This window comes from Asterias rubens, chromosome 9 (assembly GCF_902459465.1).
Source record: "Asterias rubens chromosome 9, eAstRub1.3, whole genome shotgun sequence".
Taxonomy (NCBI): domain Eukaryota; kingdom Metazoa; phylum Echinodermata; class Asteroidea; order Forcipulatida; family Asteriidae; genus Asterias; species Asterias rubens.
The window spans coordinates 9,020,865-9,043,308 of record NC_047070.1 but is presented as its reverse complement, the minus strand read 5'-3'; the positions used below and the strand labels follow the sequence as shown (position 1 = coordinate 9,043,308).

General features: G+C 38.7%; 1 protein-coding gene across 1 annotated transcript; it reads right to left on the bottom strand.

Moving 5' to 3' along the window:
* Nucleotides 1-5,080: 5,080 nt before the first annotated feature.
* LOC117294814 lies at nucleotides 5,081-22,358 on the bottom strand. The gene is made up of 12 exons (XM_033777347.1): nucleotides 22,240-22,358; nucleotides 20,101-20,291; nucleotides 18,266-18,446; nucleotides 16,829-16,943; nucleotides 15,924-16,139; nucleotides 13,426-13,621; nucleotides 11,810-11,969; nucleotides 10,763-10,983; nucleotides 8,998-9,134; nucleotides 8,398-8,598; nucleotides 6,634-7,289; nucleotides 5,081-6,104 (listed from the first exon to the last, which is right to left on the bottom strand). The coding sequence occupies exons 2-12, from the start codon at nucleotides 20,237-20,239 to the stop codon at nucleotides 5,891-5,893; spliced, it is 2,436 nt and encodes an 811-aa protein (XP_033633238.1). The 5' UTR covers nucleotides 20,240-20,291; nucleotides 22,240-22,358; the 3' UTR covers nucleotides 5,081-5,890.
* Between the last annotated feature and the right edge of the window lie 86 nt (nucleotides 22,359-22,444).

The following is a 22,444-nucleotide window of genomic DNA, read 5'->3' as shown; positions in this document are numbered from 1 at the left end:
TCCTTGTGCATCCCAATCGTGTGTGCGTGCATCTCTTTCTCTACCGCGTTGGTGTGTGCGTTCACTGACTGTGTCCGTCTTTCTTTGACCTTTTTGTCACCAAGCAAACTCGGCCCTGTAATCGATAATCTCGGCCTCATTGTTTTCGAACCCGCCGCCGGTTCGAAACGGTGCATATCAAAGTTTCTGGGGGGGGGGGGGGGCCAAACACAACCAAATTATGGCTTTAACAAAAAAAAATTACCGGCCAAAATTACCGTTATGTATCATTTTGTGACTGGTGCGTTGTCGTGCTCATCTTTGCTTTAGCAATAAATCCTTTCTCCTTCTATATTTGTGAAGTTACCTTTAGATCAGGTCAAAAATTTAATTTGGGGCTGAACAAAGCTTAACTTTCGTGTACAACAAACCTTTTTTCCCCCGGTATAACTCAGAGTCAGAGCAGGCATGATTTGGTCCTTGGGGAAAGTACTTAACGAGGACAGAGGCTGAGCTAAATGTATATGGTGGCCTTTCGAGTCATATATTGTCAGAAGTGCAGGCCCTATACATTCTTTTCATTGCCAGTTGACAAATTCGAAGTTATAGAAAAACGCGTTGTAGTTTTAGAGTTAACAACCGTGGAAGTTCGTTTTAGCACAAACGGCCTTTCATTGGTCTGAAGTTTCTGGAGTCTTTTATCAAAAGTTGGAAAAAAATACGTGAACGTAGAACTTAACTTCTTTAGATAGCGCCCTCTTTTGAATCATCAAATTCCTTCATCTACATCCATCTTAGCTATCCGGCTACTTGCCAAAGCCTTTTCAGCATCTAGACAAGGAGCTCGAGCGCAAGCCCTTCCGAAAATTAGCAATTAAATGTTGAACAAATTGTCGCAGTGAATCTCAGATTGTATAGAATTTAGAAACAAGTTATATAGTAGAACGGTTCCGGCCGCCGCCGTGGGCCATTTTTTCGCCAAAAACATGACTCCCCCCGAACAATAAAAGTCACCTGGAAAAGTTTTGAGCTGGAGACAGTAAGCCTCCAAATCACATCAAGATGCTCAGACTATTCGTATTTTCAAGAAACTGCTCATTTTCAACAACTGTATTTTGAGTAAGTGTCTTGAGAGCTTTTCATTGTTTTTGATTGTTGATTTTTGGCGCTGTAAGTAATATTTTCTGATTGAACAATATTTATTGATCGAATGATTGCTTGACAGCAGACCCTCATCTGTATCCGCATCTCTGGCGGCAGCATTTTACAAACGGACTCCACGGGCAAATGGAATGAATCTCCCAAACTTGCCTTATAATGGTTAGGGCCTAATACTAATAGCTCAAAAGTTTTAGTGATCTGTAAATAAATCATCCAGTTACTGTTTCTGTTCTGAGTTGTGCTTATCTTTTCCATGACTTAAAGGCAGTGGACACTATTGGTAATTACTCAAAATAATTATTAGCATAAAACCTTTCTTGGTGAAGAGTAATGGGAAGAGGTTGATGGTATGAAACATTGTGAGAAACGGCCCCTCTGAAGTGCCATAGTTTTCGAGAAAGAAGTGACTTTCCACGAATTTGATTTCAAGACCTCAGATTTAGAACTTGAGGTCTCGAAATCAACCATCTCAAACGCATACAACTTCGTGTGACAAAGGTGTTTTTTTCTTTCATTATTATCTCGCAAGTTCGATGACCGATTGAGCTCAAACTTTCACAGGTTTGTTATTTTATGCATATTATGTTGAGATACACCAACTGTGAAGGCCAGTCTTTGACAATTACCAATAGTGTCCACTGCCTTTAAAGACACTGGACACTATTGGTAATTGTCAAAGACCAGTCTTCTTACTTGGTGTATCTCCACTAATGCATAAAATAACAAACCTGTGAAAGCTTGAGCTCAATTGGTCGTCAAAGTTACGAGATTATAATGAAAGAAAAATCACCCTGGTCACACGAAGTTGTGTGCTTTCAGATGCTTGGTCTCGAAATAAAATTCGTGGAAAATTACTTTCTCGAAAACTACGTTAATTCAGAGGGAGTTATTTCTCACAATGTTTTTTACTACCAACCTCTCCCCATTACTCCTTACCAATAATTAAGATTTTATGCTAGTAACTATTTTGAGTAATGCCCAATAGTGTCCATTGCCTTTAAATGTTACGGGTGACAGATCCTTATCATCGGCTGCCCCCAAACTCTGGAATGAACTGCCATCTGACATCCATTCACAACACTCTCTCAATCCATTGATATTTTGAAGCGAATAGTATAAAGACTTTATGTAATATTGTGCTTGTATTTAGATTTGTTAGTTATTTTGTCAGTACTTTTTATGTAATGTTTTTCATTACTCCTTGTCATAATAAGCGATTGATCATTTTTGTGGAAATCGGTCAATATAAATCACAATTTTTCTTTTGAAGAATCAAATTTCTCGACATATTGATTTAAATTGGAGGGTGGATGGGGGGGGGGGGGTGTTCAGAGTCTAGACAAAGTAATTTTGCTGGATGTTTAAAACCAATACCATTTGTTTTACTTGGGTCATTACCAAAGTATAACCCTCAACTTTAATCAAAATCTAGCAAGTAAAAACATGCGGAAAATATATCATTTTTAAGCATTTCATGCAGGAAAAGATTATTTCAGCATATAGGCCTATACAAAGTACACTAAATAAAGGCAAATTACAATAATGCATATAATAAAACTCCTAATGCAATATACTATTCAAGGCAGCTGTACTTCTTCAGAAACATTACCAAAATGTATACAGACCCTTTTTAGTACACACATGTTTTTTTTCCAGAGATTTTGTGTGAAATGTTTTTTGAACAAGAACAAACCATTTCGAACTTGTATAACCAATAGTCAAGCTAGCTGAGTGAGAGAGAAAGATATGGTATGCTGGCAGCAACTTTAAATTGTGTAGAATGGCAAAAGAAGATCTCAAAATGAAATCACGTTAAAAATGTAATGTTATTTGTCTGGTCCTATCATAATAATATAATATTTCATAATATTTATTCGGGCAAACACATTTACAAGCACATGTACACTCATTAAAAAATACTTAAGAAAACAAAGTAAAACAACAGTGGGCGCCCAGAGGAGAGCTTAAAAGTAAAAATAAATAAAAATAACTTTTGCCAAAAGGCGTATGTCTCCTAAGAAGTTGGTATCTTATAAGTTAATCTGAAATGGTGCTCCCAACAAATATAAAGTAAACAAATATAAAGTAAACAAATTAAAAGGGCACTCTGCGCTTTGTAATTAAATAACAACTTTTAGTATATTTTCTATTCTTATAAAACAGTTTTACACAAGATAATTCTCAAAATTGTCGTCATATAATCCATTAGTTATACTTCTGAAATGTTGGTGGTTTTAACTTTCAAATGACAGATAACTGGCTTGAAAATCATCTTGTTTTGTTTAAGTTTACCCTGAAAACTTTCCTTCTATGTAAATAAAAAGGCAATTTAAAGAAAACCTACATCAACGCAGCATCTTTCTAATCAATTGGGTTCAGTAACAACAAGAGATGTATTGACTGCCAGAAAGTCAATGAGCAAGATAAACAAGTTTGCTATTTTCAGCATAAAGAGTCACATTAATGCAGCATCTTTTTTTTAAATTGGGTTCAGTAACAACAAGAGATGTATTGACTGCCAGAAAGTCAACGAGCAAGATAAACAAGTTTGATATTTTCAGCATAAAAAATAAATAAAAAATAGTAACATTTTTTGGCGCTTTTTATTGGGATGGATTCTTGGAAAAATCTCTTCCAAGGTTTCAGAAAATGAAAAAGTAAAACCTGTAACAAAACTGGGCTCACCAATTTCATTCTTTTATTTAAATGTATTAAAAATATAAAGTAATACAAAGCATCTAGTATTTGGTTGTGTAATATTAGCCAAGAAAGCTACAAAATATAGTTTCAGTGTCCATAAATTTATATTACAACAAATATATATTACAAATATGAAAATATTATCTTGACAGAGTATATGTTCCCATGATAAAAAGTAGCTCTGCTGAATGTCGCTTGATTTCTAGGGACTTCATTGAATGAGGAATGACAGCTGAGCCAACCTCTCTTTGGATTATTTGGGTTTTTTTGGCCGGCTGACTGGTTTGAACTGGTATCTGAGCTGCTTTGCCTTGCTGGCTAAAACTTTCTTCAGTCTCAGTGGCTCTGCAGCCGATTTCACGACACGCTAAGATTAATCCTATCTCGAGTTAGGACGAGTAACTCATCTTAACTTAGGATGGGTTCAATGCGTCCCACGTCTTCAGATACGGAACTTAACTCGTCCTATGTAGCCCTAAGATTAATCTTAAGTTAGGAAGAGTTTGATGAAATCGACGGCTGGTGCACTATCTGGAGTCTTTCAGAAATGTTTTCCAATATTCTGTATCTATTTTCTGTATACTTTTGAAAATGTCAAATAGCTAGGATTTAATTTATGCAAGAGCTATATATATATATTCAAAAAAAAATTGAATTTATACTGTTCCTGCATTGTTGCACAACTTGGTGAAACATAAATTTAGACTAGATACAAAATATATTACAAATATGAAAATATTGTATGGTACAAAAACGAACAAATATAATCTTCTTAAAAATAGTTTGATGAAAATATATTTAACCATGATAACATGTAGCTCTGCTAAATGCAGGCATTTTATTTTGGTCCTCGGGGGAAAAAAAGTAGGAAAATTTTAGCGGACACACATGGTGTACACGGTAATAAAAAAATCTGTAAAATTTACGGTGCTTTACCTGGCAGCTAGGGTGCCAGGTAAAGTGCCGTAAATTTCACGGTGGAAGTTTTGTAAATAAGTGCCTTGAAGGGGTATAGTTTGCAAAACTTCCACTGTGAAATTTACGGCACTTTACCTGGCACCCTAGCTGCCAGGTAAAGCACCGTAAATTTTACGGATCTTTTTACAGTGTAGGCTTTAGAGCAAAAATCGGAAAGCAGACTGAAGTAGGAAGAATTCCATGCCCGTAAATGTTACACTATTTCTATGGACTTTGTTGAACGAGGCCGGCACGACGGCCTTCCTCTTCTTTGATTTTTTCGTTTTTTTTTTGTCAAGCAGACTGGTTTGAACTGGTTAGAACTGGTTAGAACTGGTATCAGCTGCTTTGCCTTGCCGGTTCAAATGACCTTGGTGTATTATCAGGAGTCGTTCCGAATTGTTGTTACTTTTTTTTCCAGAGTGTTGGGTGAAAATATTCTGCGTCCATTTTCTCTTGATTGTGAAAATGTAAAACGGCAAGGATTTATGCATGAGTTACACTTATACATTTAAACAAAAATAGCATGAGTTATATGTTTATATATAAGAAAATAATAATATATGTTGTTCCTGCATTGTCACACAACTTGGTGAAACAGAAATTTGGGATATAACCAAAATATATATGTTACAAATAATTATGAAAATATTATGTGGTACAAAACAAACAAAATATGATTTTCTGCAAAATAACTTGATGAAAATATTTTAAAATAGATTTTACCATGGTAAAATGTAGCTATGCTGAACCTCACACAATGTCCATGGACTTAATTGCATTTTCAGGAGTTGTTCAGAAATTTTATTACATTTTTCCCTGAGTGTTGAGTGAAAAATATCCTGTGTCTATTTTTCTGTTTATTTGGAAAGAATTCAAATGGCAAGGATTTATGCATGAGCTATATATAAAATAAAATTGAACGTTGTTCCTTCATTGTCACATACACAAATATATTACAAAATATAAAAATAATATAGTACCAAAATAAAAAAATTAATTAAAAATAGTTTGATGAAAATAAATTGCAAACTAGATTTTCCCAGGATAAAATGTAGCAATGCTAATAAATGTTACATTATTTCTAGGGAGTTCATTGAACGAGGCACGACGGCCTACCTCTCCTTTGATTATTTCGTTTTTGTCCAGCTAACTGGTTTGAACTGGTATCATCTTCAAGAGCCTCTGGCTCAACAGCATTACCAGGAACTGTACTGCTATTCTCAAAAGCGCTGTCCAAATAACCCTTGATGTTCATTATGTTTGTGAGAGTAGACGATTGCTTAACAGTTGTGTCTGGATTACACCTGAAAGGAAAGCAACAATTATTCTATCAATCAGCAGAAAACACCTTAACTTGTTTACATTATTATCTACTTTATGATCCTATTGGTAAAGAGTGATGATCAGTGTTGTAGCCACAGTGGGCGGTGCGGGGTGGGCGGTGCTGGGCGGGGCCTGCCCCGAAAAATGTTTGCCAAGCACTCTGACCAAAATACACTGTACCGCCCAGCACAGATTTCCTGTAAACAATAAAACAAAATAATGTCCACTACGCATTAGTTAGCACAGTTAATGACAAGGAGTATCAATTTAAAATGTCACAGAGAAAGAACGCTGACAAAAAATAATAGGCATAGGCCTTTTTTGCTCTTAACAACTGGGCCGTGACACGCCACGTAGTCATTGTCTCTTTCCTTTGAGTTTCAATCATTATACACTAAATGTGTATTGACGATTTAGGTCACTACAAACCCATAACACACGTGTAACAGATGGAAAACCACGATGGATATTAAATGGTCAGATAGTAGGAGGATTAAAAGAATGAAATACCTTTGTTTCTTGATCTCCTCTAGTATCTTCAAAGCTGCAACATGAAAAGCAAACTTTGTAGGTGCAGCGATATCACCATGGTGCGATTCCAGCACATCTAAGGTGGGGCCAATCGTCTTCTCGTGTGAATTGCACAACTCGGGCCACATTTTGTCTGCCGAATTGAAATCAGACGGCACCAGTCGAAAGTACGTGGGTTGCTGCGGAAGAACGTGGACTTGCACTGGGAATAAAATCCGTCTAGAAACCATTCGCTGACGAGACAGGGCTATGTTGAACTCTTCACACTTCTCCAGAGAGTCAATGTAATGTGGGGATAGGATGACGACGATGTATTTGGCTTGATCAATCAGAGAGAGACGTTCGAGGTCCGATGAGGGGTGCGCGTTGACCACAAGACCGGAGACACGACCAAGCATCTCAGCGAGGTAGACGGCGTATTTCTTATCCTCATTAGCGTAGCTGAATGCAACATCGCACTTACTAGCAGCGTCCTGACTATCACTTGCAATGTTGGGGCTATTTGGCAAAGAGTCCAGAAGATGCGTTGAAAATTTCAGCTCTTTCTTAATCAGATTCTCTTTGTCACCGTACTTCTCTTGGAAACGAAGACGGCGCATGCTTTCCAGAACAGTGTCCACATCAACTATCAAATCCTGGTGAAAAGAAATAATAAGAATAAGAACTAAAAGTAAGCATCTGTCAAGCGCCAGCCCAAGTAATAATTTTGATATAGTGCTTTGTACCCCTGAAGGGCATCTCAAAGCGCTTCAAACATTAGTACCCCTGGTCATTGGGCCATTTAAATCATTCCTTAAACCAACTCAGCTCCCTGGGGAGTATACAGCCTGTGCTGCCAAATATGTAACGCACTAAGCTAAATCAATCACAAGAACCATCTCTGCCCTCACAGGTATCCATTTACCCCTGGGTGGAGAGAAGCAGTTATGGTTAAGTGTCTTGATCAGGGACACAAGTGTCACTACTGGGATTCGAACCCACATTCTGCTGATCAGAAACACCAGTGCTTGATTTCTATGCTCTTTTCCGCTCGGCCACGACACCCCAGGTATCGCCTCCCGAGTTCATCTTGTCTTTTTTCTCATTTTAAAACCATTCTATTGGAAGGGTTACATCTGAACCTTTTCTGATATCATTAGAATCAGGGTTCACTATTGCTATTGAATACAGGACTCATGACCAAGATGTTTGCATCCCATTGCTTCCCGGAGAGAAAAATTAACTGCATTCTTTAATGATTATTTACAACACAAATCAATATTAATTTTAGTAAAAGTGCGCTCTGGCTTTTGTATGAAAATATTGTAATGCTGATTTATAGCATATCATGAGACAACCTTAAAGCCATTGGACCCTTTCGGTAAACAGTATTGTCCAAGGCCCACACTTCGTGTATCACAACTTATATATAAAATAACAAACCTGTGGAAATTTAGGCTCAATTGGTCATCGGAGTCGGGAGAAAATAGCGGGAAAACCCACCCTTGTATCCGCACGTTTCGCCGTGTCATGACATGTGTTTAAAATAAATCCGTAATTCTCGAAATTGAGAATTGATATTGTTTTACTGTTTTCTCAAAAAGTAAAGCATTTCATGGAATAATATATTTCAAGAGAAGTCTTTCACCACTACCTTCTGTAAACCCTGTAATTTATTTGAAAATCTGTGAACTTTTTTTTTTTTTTTTTTTTTTCTGTACCGAAAGGGTCCAATGGCTTTAAACAGACTACCTTTAAACCCACCTCGGTTTTGTCGAACAATGCCTTCATATCAGAGTCAACCTCCTTCCCAGCCAACCAATCATCAACTGCAGAACAGGTCGTGTCTGCTGCCTGAAGGAAGCTATCACCTTTAGCATTCACCATCTTGACCTTAGTGAATTCTGGAGGAGTCACCCCGAAGATGTCTTCAATGCACAGAGGGATCAACTTGAGGGTGGAAGACTGGCACAAATTAACAAGAAGAAAAATGTTAAGTTTGTTTATAATATAGTATAATTTGTACCAGAAGGTTTACTATTATTTAAAGTTTATTCTTATCCTTCACACCATGCAAAGCTTCAAACATCACTTGTGTATAATCATCTGTAGAGAGTTTTCGTTTTTTTGACGACACATGGTTCTGCGAGGGTGTTAGTAGTTTCCAGCCAAATGTTGTCGTTTTCAGCACGATGCAGTTTCATCCCAAGTAACGTCGTGGAAAATTGAGAAACGACCGTCCTCAAAGCTGATACATGCGCGGATGACGCCAAATGTTATCATGGCTGTCCGAGAACCATCCATCGTCGAAAGCGCAAACTTTCTATAACAACCATTGTTTAAAATGCTTTCAGCTTTACTTACCCCAGAGCAGTGTTTGGCCAAGGCTAAATTGTACTCCTCTTGACACACGGCTGAGCTCAGGTATTTATTAGATATCAAGGCCAACATGACACGGGAACCATCTATGGAATGATACAACGTACGCTGCCATGCACTACCTAACAGTAGAAATAGAACAATTTTTTTTGTTGTTGAAATAGTTTGGGTACTCTTTGTCGAACACAAAACACAATATCCAAAGATTTACTTTATACTTCTACGGTTTGACGTTAATGATTGTATTAGCTTCCCTAAAAATATTACTAGCTGAAGTGCAGTAGTTTTTGAGAAAAAAAGAAAAAAATGTCTTGAGACAAGTTTACTAGTAATGGTTGGTAATACTAAAATAATACCATATTTACGTGGCGCTACCCTGAAAACATCGCTCTGTGATTTTTACCCTTTTTTCAAAAATTTTCCACTTAATGAAGCTGAAACTTATACAGGTAAATTATTTTAAACAGCTACCTGAGCGGAATGTTTTCAACAGAAATGGTATTTTTACTTGTTTATAATGCACTTGTTCACCATTTTAACGTAATTTTGATGTGTGTACACTTCTGAACTTTTCGTAATTATCGAGTAAAAAATCAGGCCCCTACCTAAAGGTTTTTTGAAAAAATAAAAACACTTCTGCCGTTGAGAGCGGGCGTCAAAGGACAATGCCGCTGACGTCATTTGTGGGAGTTTGCTTTGTTATACATCCACGTTGCAACAAAGCGGCTTTATCTACTTATGACGTTTTGAGAGTGATTACGTAACGGGGCTTTCCGCAAATCTCGCAGAAAAGCTCTGGACAAGGGCATACAAAATGATTGTTTTTTTACGCAATTGAAACCTATTTATAATCATATGACTCGATTTCCTTATTCATCGAAAACATTTTAAGTGGAATTCAGCAAAGTTCACGGCTTGACATTTTTCATTCAAGCAGGTCTTTAAAGTGAGTATGGATTCATGTCACGGCAAAAAATAAAAGGTACCCAAACCCTCTAACACGGCTTTGACTTCAGTCTTGTTTCAAAACTTGTGATTGAACCAACAACAGCAGCTGCAGGCACTACTCATTCATACATGAAATTCATTGTTTCTAAAAACAACTACCTCCTTCTGGTAATAATCATTACAAAGACAGCGTCTTCTCTATCGCTGAGTGATATCAAAACACTGGTATTGCACCGAGACTATTTGAACCTCTTGCGATTTGACTTGGAGGAGGTTAAAGAGCCAATAAAGGATGATCTCAATATGTCAACTATTACCTTTTTATGGCTAAATAGACATCGCAGATACCGGTTAATAACCATTTTACTCTCAAAATTTGCATTTAGTAATCAATAACTCGAGTCAAAAATGCACTCGGTCGCCCGGCTTTTTCAGCCGAGAGTCAAAAACGGCTTATCTATTATAATGACCCTGGACGCCAGTGACGAATTTCCCCTATTGGTTTTGAACACAGTTCTCCAGCCTTGGCATTTCCACACAAAATAGCCGCCACTGACGTCACGATACCTTTGTCGCGCGGGTTTGTTTGGCCCATGTTTTTCAGAAATTTGGCTTGGAGCGTTCTGGAGAAGAACCCATTTTTACCATGTTTAAACGTGAGGTAAGAGACTCGTTATATTTTTTATTTTTCCTGGATGGACTGCAGCTGTTAAAAAGCTGTAATATCTATATATTTGAGATAATCCTTTATTGGCTGTTTAGCGATGAAAGCAATGTAGGCATCTTATCTACATTCACCTACCTGTTTTTAACTCCTGTATGTCAAAGAAGAGTCTAAGGTCTGGGTTGAGTGCCTTCAAGTACTTCACAATGTGATTAGCCCTCTCTGAGTCGCAGTGAGAGTAGGAAATGAAGATGTCATACTGGATGGTTGGGTCCATCAAGGGTTTAGCCTTCAAGGTAACACTGAAGGACAGAACAATCTGGTGGCATGCATCGCCGATGCGGTCAACACAACTGGTTCTGTCAGAAGAAACAAAATTTCAACTCAACTTTCTCATTTGCAACCTCCTTCATTGTATTTCTCGCAATGTCTTTTTCTTCAGCACGCCACGCATCTGGAACTCTCTACCACTTAATCTTGTCTTTGCACCATCAAATTCAAATCTCTTCCTCGAAAATTATGTTATGTCACAAGTTTGCAAGAACTCATTGTTTTCTCTTTAACAGATTACTTTCTAGTTGACATTTTTTTCTAGACCATGATCCCCTTACAAAAAAACCTATAAGATTCTTAAAGGAATCTTATTGGAATCAAAGAAGTTACGAAAAATCTACATGTATAAGAATCCTATAGGAATCCTCATAGCATTCTATAGGCATTTCGCCTATTAAAAGGATTGTTTCACAGTTCCTTCAACCCATTCAAAGGGGTGTGGCCTAGCTGACTCACCTCTGTCTATAAACTCCTCCCAACATTTAAATTTATTTTTCCAAATGAAATGCCACCATCTCTGCCGTGATGCGCCTTACAATTGAAAAGAAAAGCTCTCTCTATGAGTGTGTTCGATTCGCTTCACTGGGTCAACCCTGCGGTGCTCACTCATGTGTGCCCCTGATGACAAGAACTAATCAAACGATCACTCACCCTCCTCTCGTGGTAACGTCCATGCACAAGGGGCAGCCCCCAAGTGACCCACTCAACAAGCAGGGCACTTGGGGCTGACCCGGGTGAGCCCCTGGAATGACGTCAAAGCTGTTCGAACGTACCGGGGGCAGACCGGGGTCGACCCAGGGAAGCTAATCGAACGCACCCTATAAAAGTTATCTGCGATCAAACTTTCATTACCTGCAGTCCACATATTGCACTTGGGTCATGTACGTCGGGAGGCTACTCTCTTTTATATAGAACGGTGCCAGCATGTTCCTGTTTGCATTTCTTGAACAGCAGAGGGCGATGTTATATTGCTCAACGCAAGATGTGCATTGAAGGTAATTAGGCGTCAGCACTGTGAGTAATAAAACACATTTATGGTTTAATTTAAAGCCATTATACACTTTCGGTACAAACAACAACAAAAAAGTTCACAGATTTAGAAATAATTTACAGGGTTTACAGAAGGTAATGGTGAAAGACTTCTCTTGAAATATTGTTCCATGAAATGCTTTACTTTGTGAGAAAACATTAAAACAATATCAATTCTCGATAGCGAGAATTACAGATTTGTTATAAACACTTGTCATGACACGGCAATACGCGCGGATACAAGGGTGGGTTTTACCGTTATTTTCTGCCGACTCCGATGACCGATTGAGCCTAAATTTTCACAGGTTTGTTATGTTATATATAAGTTGTGATACACGAAGTGTGGGACTTGGACAATGCTGTTTACCGAAAGTGTAGAATGGCTTTAAGGCCATGTCCTTTCGACAACGTTGAACAGTTGATCATCAGCCACAGCCAAAATTAATCATTTCAAATAATTATGGGGTAAATTTCATGAAGCCTATAAAAATAAAAATGTTTTGCGTACGACCATCGGTACAATGGTATTTAACACTCCATTGCCTTCCGCCTTTTCGCTTTTCACTTAAGTGTCACTGGTTCCCTCTACGCTTTACACATTTGATTTAATTTTATTTGAAATGGTTTATTCACAATTAAAATTGGCCAGATGAGGTTGAATTAAAACATTTGTACATGTACACATTATTAAAAGACTTTTAAAAAAAAGAAAAAAAGAGATACAATAAACGGAGAAAGAAAGGAAGTAGTCTCTAGCAATTCAACATAGCATGGAGCAGGCGATTAGGACCATGGAAGAAACCATGGTTCAGAGGCTGGTTGCAAACAGTCGACCACAGTAGTCAACCAATGACCAGCCTGGGTTCGAGTCCACCATTTGGTGTATTACGTACTGTGGTTGTTGTGTGCATGCGAGGGTGTGGATATATACAGTGCAGGTGGGTGAACAGTGAACGTAGAGTGCGGCTAAAAAAAGCTCAGGCTGACCTGGCAGAGCGGGACTGACTGCACATCACCTGCTTAAAACTAGCAAGAGTTGTGCACTTGATCAGGTCTTCCGGGAGATTGTTTCATATTCAAATGCTATTGGGGAAGAATGACTGTTGGTTACGACCCCTGACCCCTAAGTCATTAACCAAGGTGCACACACGAATTTGCTATGTATGCCAATATCATCAATTCTTGTATTAAAGTGGCACGAGACTATACAAACATAGACCTTATCGGAAATACTCATTGTGCAAGCGCTACCTGTTGAATGAGGTGCACACTGGTCTAGCTAGGTGATCAAACCTAATCCCTAGCTAGACCAGCATGCAAATCGTTCCACGCCTAAGGAGCGCGCGCTTTTAGTGCGCGTACCGAGTATTTGCAATGAGGTCTATGACTATCCAGCATCACAAGGAAATCTAAAAGATGGAAAACCGTGGCTCGCTAACCTGTTATGACCCTGGCACTGTGCATCATCACATCATACATGTCCTCTTGCCAAACCTCCTCACAGATCATCTTCTGATTGCTGTCAAAGATGCGGATGTCGGACTTCTTCAAGTGAAGCTTGTCCTTGATGACGGAGGCCAACTCTGTGTCCAGTTTGCTGACGGACAGGTAGACGTCAAAATTGATTGTCACTTCCTATAAGATGAGAGATTTGGGTTAAAAAAATTTAAAAAGCTGAACCAAATCGATTTGGCCATTACCAATACTGAAGCTATGAATCATGCCCTTTTGAGAATCTTAAGCTGTGTCCGAATTGCAGCTACAACTAGATTTCTGCGTAATCATGTGTTGGTATAGGACATCCTTAGTAACACATGGTGGCATGGTTGGCTTGTGCGTAAAGCGCTCGCCTCTCATCAAGGTGACCACGGTTCGATTCCCGGCCAGGGCCATATGTGAGTTGAGTTGTGCGTTGGTTCTCTGCTGTGCCACAAGGGTTTTCCAGACCATCCGGTTTTCCTCCCTCGGGAAAAATCAAACGCTTTCGATCTTGGCTGTGCTCCGTGGTCATAATGGGTTGATGTGGCTGGCAGCCAAAGGCGCATTTGCATGCCTGCTTCTCGAACACGTTGTAGCCGCGTCCCTTCACAATTCAGTTCTTATAGCTGCAAGTAAGGATGATTAGCCCCTCTAAATGATTAATTATTACCCTTGGCAAAAGTCAGAGCCGCAGCCGTAGCCGGCAATTCGGAGAAGGCCTCAGTTAAAAATTTCAAAGGTTAGAGGTCATGGGTCAAGGTCAAACATTGGGTTAAAAATTAGTTTATTCTTGTATTATTGTTTCATTAATGGGTTCACATCTTATAAACTTATCAGAGAATGTATTTGACATTTAAACAAGAATTTTCTTTTCCTTATAAGGACTTAACAAGTTTAATAATTTCATTAGTGTCCAGATTTACATTCATTTTACATTCTTACTTTTTTGACAATTTTGACGGTAACACGTATAAGCAAATTTATGCACAAAATGTACATGTGTGTAGAAAATTTAAAATTAACCGGCAGTTTAGAAACATTAAAGTGTAGAAACATTACTTGGTGGGATCGAGGAGAAGTCACATGACAGATAGGTTTGTTTTTAGGAAACATCCGTTCTGAAGTTGCAAAAACTGTCAACACTCTTTTGATTTAAAGCCATTGGAAACTTTCGGTAACACAGTATGGTCCAAAAGCCCACACTTTGTGTATCACAACTTATATAAAATAACGAACCTGTGACAATTTAGGCTCAATCGGTCATTGGAGTCGGGAGAAAATAATGGGAAAAACTAACACTTGTTTCCGCACGTTTTGCTGTGTCATGACATGTGTTTACTGTAAATCCAGAATTCTCGCTGTCGAGAATTGATAATTGTTTTAATGTTTTCTCAAAACGTAAAGCATTTCATGGAATAACATTTCAAGAGAAGTCTTTCACCATTACCTTCTGCAAACCCTGTAAGGTATTTGTAAATCTGTGAACTTTTATTTTTTGTTTCTGTTCCAAAAGTGTATAATGGCTTTAAAATTGATTTAAAACAAATAATGCATAAAAATGGTCAGGTCTGTTCAAATGACAAACTGAATTGAGGTCACATTGCGTCCACTTGAAACCATGCATGGCTATAGACCACTGGATCACCAGAGCCCAATATCATGAATCTTAAAGGGAAGGTACACGTTTGGTAATTACTCAAAACAAATATTAACTTAAATCCAATGGACCCTTAAAGCCAATGGACCCTTAACTATAATTGCTTCTCTCCACCCAGGGGTAAATGGGTACCTGTGAGGGCAGAGATGGCTCTTGTGATTGATTAGCACAGGCTATATACTCCCCAGGGAGCTGAGATGGTTTAAGGAGTGAATTAAGGCCCAGTGACCAGGGGTAATAATGTGAAGCGCTTTGGGACGCCCTTCGGGTGTGAACAGCACTATATAAAAGCGGGTTATTATTATTAATATTATTATTATTAAGTGGAAAATGGTGATCACAAGTGCAGAATTCAGCGGTTAGTAGAGCCATGAGATTGGGCCCAGACCACTAGACCAAAGGAGGTTGAATGTGTTGCTTTATATGCAGGGCCCAATTTCATGGCTCTGCTTTACCATAAGCACAGAATCGGCGCTTACAGAAGCAGGGAATTCTGTGCTTACGGCAAGCGTATTTCACGGGTCAGCGGCGAATTTTGGCTTCTGTGCAGACGTACTTCACGTTACTAGGCATTCTACGCTAACAAGGCTAGCGCAGAAATTCGGCGCTTGCACGTAAGCGGGGAATCGTGTTCGTAAGCGCAGTATTCGGCGGTAAGCAATGCCATGAAATTGGGCCCTGCTCTCATCCCAAATTCCATTTCCAACAAAAACCAAAGTTACATTTGCGCAGGGCACTACATTATTATGTTTACGAAGAAGAACCTATAGCACGCAAATCCTCAAGATCTTGAAGTTGTACCTTAGGTGTCAAGTCCTTCATCATGTACTGGTCTTTAAGGTCAGCAAACTGCTTGAAGACATGATTGAACTGCTTAGCACCAGCTGCTTCCAGCGCAGCATCGTTATCACCACGGCAGTACAGGACTATCATGAGCTTACGGAGAGGTAGCCCAGCTTTCATCCAATTGACTGCCGCTTCTACCATTCCCTTCAGCATGACTTCTCTCCCATGACCCTGTCATAACACAAAAATAGTTTAATAAGTCTCAATCTGAGTTTCCCCGTTGGTATAGTTGGTTTCCTCACCAAACCTTGGCCCAATTGGTTGAAGATTGATGTTGAAGATTTATATTGAGTGGGCTCCCCCCGTTACCAATGCTTTGTGGCTATACAGTTTTATTGTCTAGCAACTATTAGGCAGACATGAAAGGCTAGATTCCCAAGTAATCAATATAAATTTGATTTGCGGTAACAACACGTGTGTATCTAGTTGCCAGGTAGATTTTGTTCTTTAGAGAACTGCCATGCTTTAGGTTCTATTACCGCTGAGCAATTTTTTTCGGAATCCGGGAGACTTCTCAGTTCTGAAAATAAATGTCCTGCTTTTTAACTACTACCTGGGCCTGGGATCGATTTCACAAAGAGTTAAGACTAGTCTTATCTTCAGTTAGGACGAGTTACTCTTCCTAACTTAGGATATAGAAATACGTTTGTGATATCTCCTAGGACTAGTCCTAAGTTAGGACTAGTCCTAACTCTTTGTGAAATCCACCCCTGGACTAGTAAAATAAAATTAGCTTTTAGTGGATCATTATAAACTTGTACTGGATGCTCTTCATGTATAAATTTTCTTGTATAAAATTTTAAAACGAAAATAAAATGTCAAAAAAACTGAAATGTTCCACTTGAAGATGTCTCACTCACCTGATCCCCTGTGTTCAACAATGGAGTAATCACTGTGCCGTCTTGGTTGTTGAGTATGGGTACCAGACATCTAAACACATCACCGACCAACTCCTGTGGGCGCCTTGACCCAAATCTGTTCAATAGAAAAGTATAGAATTATATAAATATTTGTTTTGCGTTATCATCTGAATCAAATGCAACTTGATTCATCTAAACACCAATATAGGGGACACATGCATATTGTACATGATAAAAATATGAATAAATTATGCAGTTAAATGTGTTTTGCTTTAACAAATTGAAGCTTTAAGGATGTTACACACATGTATGTGGAAAGATGTGCACAACAGTATTGCAACTGTACTGGCGTCTCAAATAAAAAACTTATTGAATAAGTGATTAAAAATAATCACATTTGGAAATAGAAATGAATGCCTCTGTTGTTACCAAACTCTCCATAAAAATCCTTTCAAGGGGTGGTATTCCATGCATAAAGCAGTTTGAGAAGTTATGGTCAGGGTGGTTGCAGATAGTTTGTGTGCTCAAGTGTTTCTCCAAAGAGTAGATAATATGAAGTTAATAATACTACTACAGACCTGAATGCTTCATTTCTCAAAGGGCAAGGGCACCAAAGTATTTTCTCCTTTGAGGAAATTCAAATTTCAACTGGAGCATTTTTAGGGCGTCGAGGCAATGACCACTAGGGGGGCATGGAGGCAATCGCGTTTGTTGTCTCCGTAAAGTATCAGGCCTGTCGTCAATTTCACAAAACTCTTCCTAATCTTAGGACTTAAGACGAGTCCCAAACCTGCACTGTAATATGCAGACTTTAAGATCAATCCTGAGTTAGGAAGAGTTACTCGTCCTAACTCGAGACAAGACGAGTCCTAAGTCTTTGTGAAATCGACGGCTGGTACTACAATTCCGGCCAAAATGCTTGGGCCACCCATTCCTAATGCTATATAAAAACCATTCCCTGTCCACTTCCCACTGGCAATACAGATTGTCTCCCCGGCCCCCCAGCTCAATGTTGACTGTAACGCAGAAGAAGATCGGCAATTGGAACCAACATTGAAGCGGGGCAGGGGGGCCCAACGAGATATGGCCGGGAGTGTATTGGACACAAGTGGCAGTGTCATGGCCGAGCGGTTAAGAGCACCGGATTCAAGCACTGGTGTTTGATCAGCAGGGTATGGGTTCGGATCCCGGTCGTGACACTTGCTACAACAAATTGGGGAGGTAGTGCTTTCTGCTCTACCGGCTAGGCTTCGAGTTGAAGATACCAAAGCCTACATTCGTATGGACTGTGAAAGGGGTCAGCCCTAGGAGTAGGTGGCAATGCTGGCCTCTGGAAAAAAAAATGTAACCCACATCTTGAAGTGGCCTTCAGGCCTTGTGTTTCAGGCGACTTGCATAAAAAAAAACTATAAAAAAAAAAATAAAAAAAAAAATTACACTCTTGTTTCAAAGCAGAGTAATCTCTGGTATGGTTTGTCCTCTGGGAGAGGCTTGGACCACCAGCAATGGTACAACTGCCTCAGGTCCTCCTCCTTATCCCTGGCTAGATCCCGGACGTTGATCTTCAGATTACGAAGCAAAGAACCAATCACAGACGTTTGGGTTGGGGTGTAATCAGCTACAAAAATATCAAGAGAAATAAAAGAAAAATTGATAAAGACTGCTATTTTCTCTTCCAGAAGAACAAGCGCGTAAGTCCCAAGGGAATTATTTTAAGCAGAATAATAATAATAATAATATAATAACAAATCCTTATAAAGCGCATTTCACAATAACCGTATCATTGCGCTTTACATTAGTGCCCTGGTCATAGGGCCAATAACATCCCTGAAACGTTTCTCAGCTCCCTAGCTAGGGAGTATACAGCCCTGAGCTGCCTGTAATGCGCTTGTGGCTTTTCCATACAAAATATCAACCTCTACCCTCGCAGGTACCCATTTATACCCCTGGGTGAAGAGAAGCAATTATAGTAAAGTATCTTGCTCACAAGGACACAAGTGTCACGACCGGGATTCGAACCCACACTCCGGTGAATCAGCACCAGAACTTGAATTCGATGCTCTAAACCACTCGGCACAGACACTCTATGTAAATTCCTAAATGCTGTGAACAAATTTTGCCAGCATTTCCCTCCTAACAACTCACCAGTAATAAACAATTTTCAATGTAAACTGTAATCAAAATAAAATGATGTAAAGATGATTTGAACATAGCGGCTGTGTCTGGCTCACCACCTAAATATGCGCATTCAAAGCGTATCATGCTGCAGTCACTACCCTAAGTGCTGCAATCGTCTGCTGGCTGCAACCACTAAACTAAAAGCCTAAGGCCAAGTAAAACAAAAACACCAGTTGATCATCCGGGTTTTTCCAAAAAGAGGATGAGGGCCTTTTTATTTTTATTTTTTTAATTTTCTTTCAAAGGTGGCCGCCAAGTATTTTAATTCAAATTGCCACTATGGGCAAGTTCGATCGGCGACCATTTGTCAACCACTTGTCAATGTTCCATGGTAATCTATGCATTCAATGTACCAGGCAATATTGACCAATGGTCGACATTATTCCCTTGCTCAAACCTGAACCAATTCTTCAGTTTAGTTACAAGTTCTTAAAAGATTAGTAAGTTTAATGAAAAATACTTGGAAAATGTGTCTTAAAGGGCCTTTGTACTTTTTTCTAACACAAAACACAATGTCCACAGATTAACATTTAACTAATCACAGTTTGAAGATAATGATAGTAGAAAGCTTCCCTTAAAATATTACTCACTGCGGTGCTGTAGTTTTTGAGAAATAGGTAAACAATGTCACAAAAATCATTTTCGTCTCAATTTTAGCATAAAAACATATTAACCAGTTATGAAATCATATGGTATAATATCATAACTGGTTAATACGTTTTTAAATGCTAAAATAATTTTGGTCTCACTGAGACGAAAATTATTTTGTGACTTGTTTTACTCATTTCTCAAAAACTACAGCACCTCATTAAGTTAAGTAATATTTGAAGGGAGGCTTTCTACTATCATTATCTTCAAACCTTGTAAGTTTAATGTAAATATGTGGAAATTTTGAAAAAGTACCTGAATTCTTTGAAAAAAGCAAAGAAAGTTACATATAAAAAAATAATAAAAAAGGATGTGGCCTCTAAATAGGATGAGGGAGGGGACGATCAACTGGTATTTTTTTATTTTGCCCAAAAATAGCTCTATTTGCTATTCAATCCTAAATCTTTTGCACCCAGTTAAGTTTCTTTGTTGTTAAAATGACTTACATTGAAAAGCTGAGATGAGAATGACATCCACTTTGTCTTTATGTTGCAATTTAGTGATGTCACCAAGACACAGCTGGATGTGGCACTCCCCATTCTGTGTCAGCACGGTTAGCGTGTCTTTGACTAAGAATCCTGCCATTGTTGTCACCCGTCACTGCTCTTATCAAAACTCAATTTGGTGATTTATGGTTCTGCAAATTTAAGGAACAATGTAAGAAGAAAAAAACAATAAAATGATGTTACAGTGGAGTGTTGCAAATTCAGTGAACATTTGAAAAATGTCCATACCCTGTCACCACTTTTCACAAAAAGTAATACCTCATTGAGGTAAATTAGATACTTTTTTATTTTGATAATGATTTAAATAGGGGTGGCAGGATACAGAAACTTTTCATTCACACGTTGAAAAGGGGAAGATTTTAACAGAAGTTAAAACTCCTTTAAAACAGATGTATAGGGCCCATGGCCGATCTACCAACCCCTTGTATCAAAGTAAACAACACACAGCTATAGTATATAAATTGTACCCTACTCAAACAGACATGCACTACATAGGCTACATTTATTGCTTTATTTAAATGCTTTGATCATGGAGGTACCTCTCCTGGGATGATGATCCCCTGTTGAAGTGTAGCGGATATTGATTATAAAAAGTTTTGAATGAATGCAACACATACAACAAATCAATAAAATACTTACAAAAGTTACAGAAGCACAGAGCTATGGAAGTTACTGTCACACTACTAAACTAGTAGTGAGCTTTATACAGATATGTTCTGTTTTCAAGTTTATTTTTAGATTCATTGTAATGGCTGATGACTATCAACCGAGGAAGTGAGAAATTGTACACAAGTCAATGATAACCACATCCACCACAAACACAGTGTATATAAACGCCAACCCAAAAGTAGAGGTCTGACCTTGGAAGTTGAGTCAGCATGACCATGACCTCCATGGCATGACCCACATCACACTCTACTTCTAGTCTACGTGAAGTTTCTACTTCGGTACTTGGCATAGTCCTTCAGTCAGGATGTAAACGCCAAGGATAGCTGCTTATACATGTATGTGCGGTGCCAAGTGCATCTCAGTTTTATACACACAGAAGTTTATTTCCATACATTGTATACAACTTTGGCACAATACCAGTTTTTTTTTCTCCCTTTGCCTGTGGTGCAGCCATCCTAACAAAATCTTTGTAGACGTTGTGGATATACTTTTTATATATAGGTAAATTGGGTCACACTTCCTGGGCCCAATTTCATAGAGCTGCTCTATAAGCACACAAATTTGCTTAGCATGAAATTTCTTCCTTGATAAAAACAGGATTACCAACCAAACTTCCATTTATTGTATATTGGTTGTTACTGGTATTCAGCTGTTGCTTGCTTAAATCCTGAAAATCATGTGGAAATTTTGGTTGGTAATCCTGTTTTTATCGAGGAAGAAATTTCATGCTAAGCAAATTTTTGTGCTTAGCAGCTCTATGAAATTGGGGCCCAGGTGTAGCCCTGCGTAGGACGTCAGTCACAGACAAATACTGGGGCGCGTACGTTATCCGTGGAATTGGGTGCATTGTGGTCAAGCTGGTGATCAAATTTGCTCCTTAGTAGCTAGACAACAATGCACCTCATTCAATGGTTGGCGCTTGCGCAATGGGTATTTACTATTTGCAAAAAAAGGTCTATGGTCATCATACGGTACGGTACGGAGGAGTCCAACCTGGGCTAACTTCCTGGAAGATAAATAAAATAGCATGGCCTAGAATACTAATTGATTGATATATATTTTAGGGTCAAGATATCTTTAAAGACTTTATTTATCATGTCAAAAAATTAGTTTCTATAAACTTGTTTGTATTACTATTTAGTATCAATTGAATGCTAGCCCACCTTGTTGAGCTGTTAATGGCTCCGCTTTTAACATCGGTCTCATCACTGTCACATAATGGTGACAGTGATGAGACCGATGTTATAAAAGCAGAGCCATTAACAGCTAGCTCAACAAGGTGGGCTAGATTGAATACAAAACGAATAGTTTCAAAACTAAAGTGGAACTTTTTTTGCAAATCATAAATAAATTCGCCAAGAGTACGGACTGGGCAACATCTAAGTTGTGCCCGCCTTGTAAATAACTTACACATCTACATGTTTTGGAGACTTTGGTCATGCTTGGTTGCGCCCGGCCAGTAGAAAGAAGGTAAACAACACGCCCATTTTTCCTGGGAAAAAAAAAGTTTCCGGACTCACCCATTTTTGACGATCTTATGATTGAGCGCCCTCTGTTGGTTGTGACGCAAATCCACAAATCCAAGTCGTCGTGGAATGGTCTGGTAACCAGACGA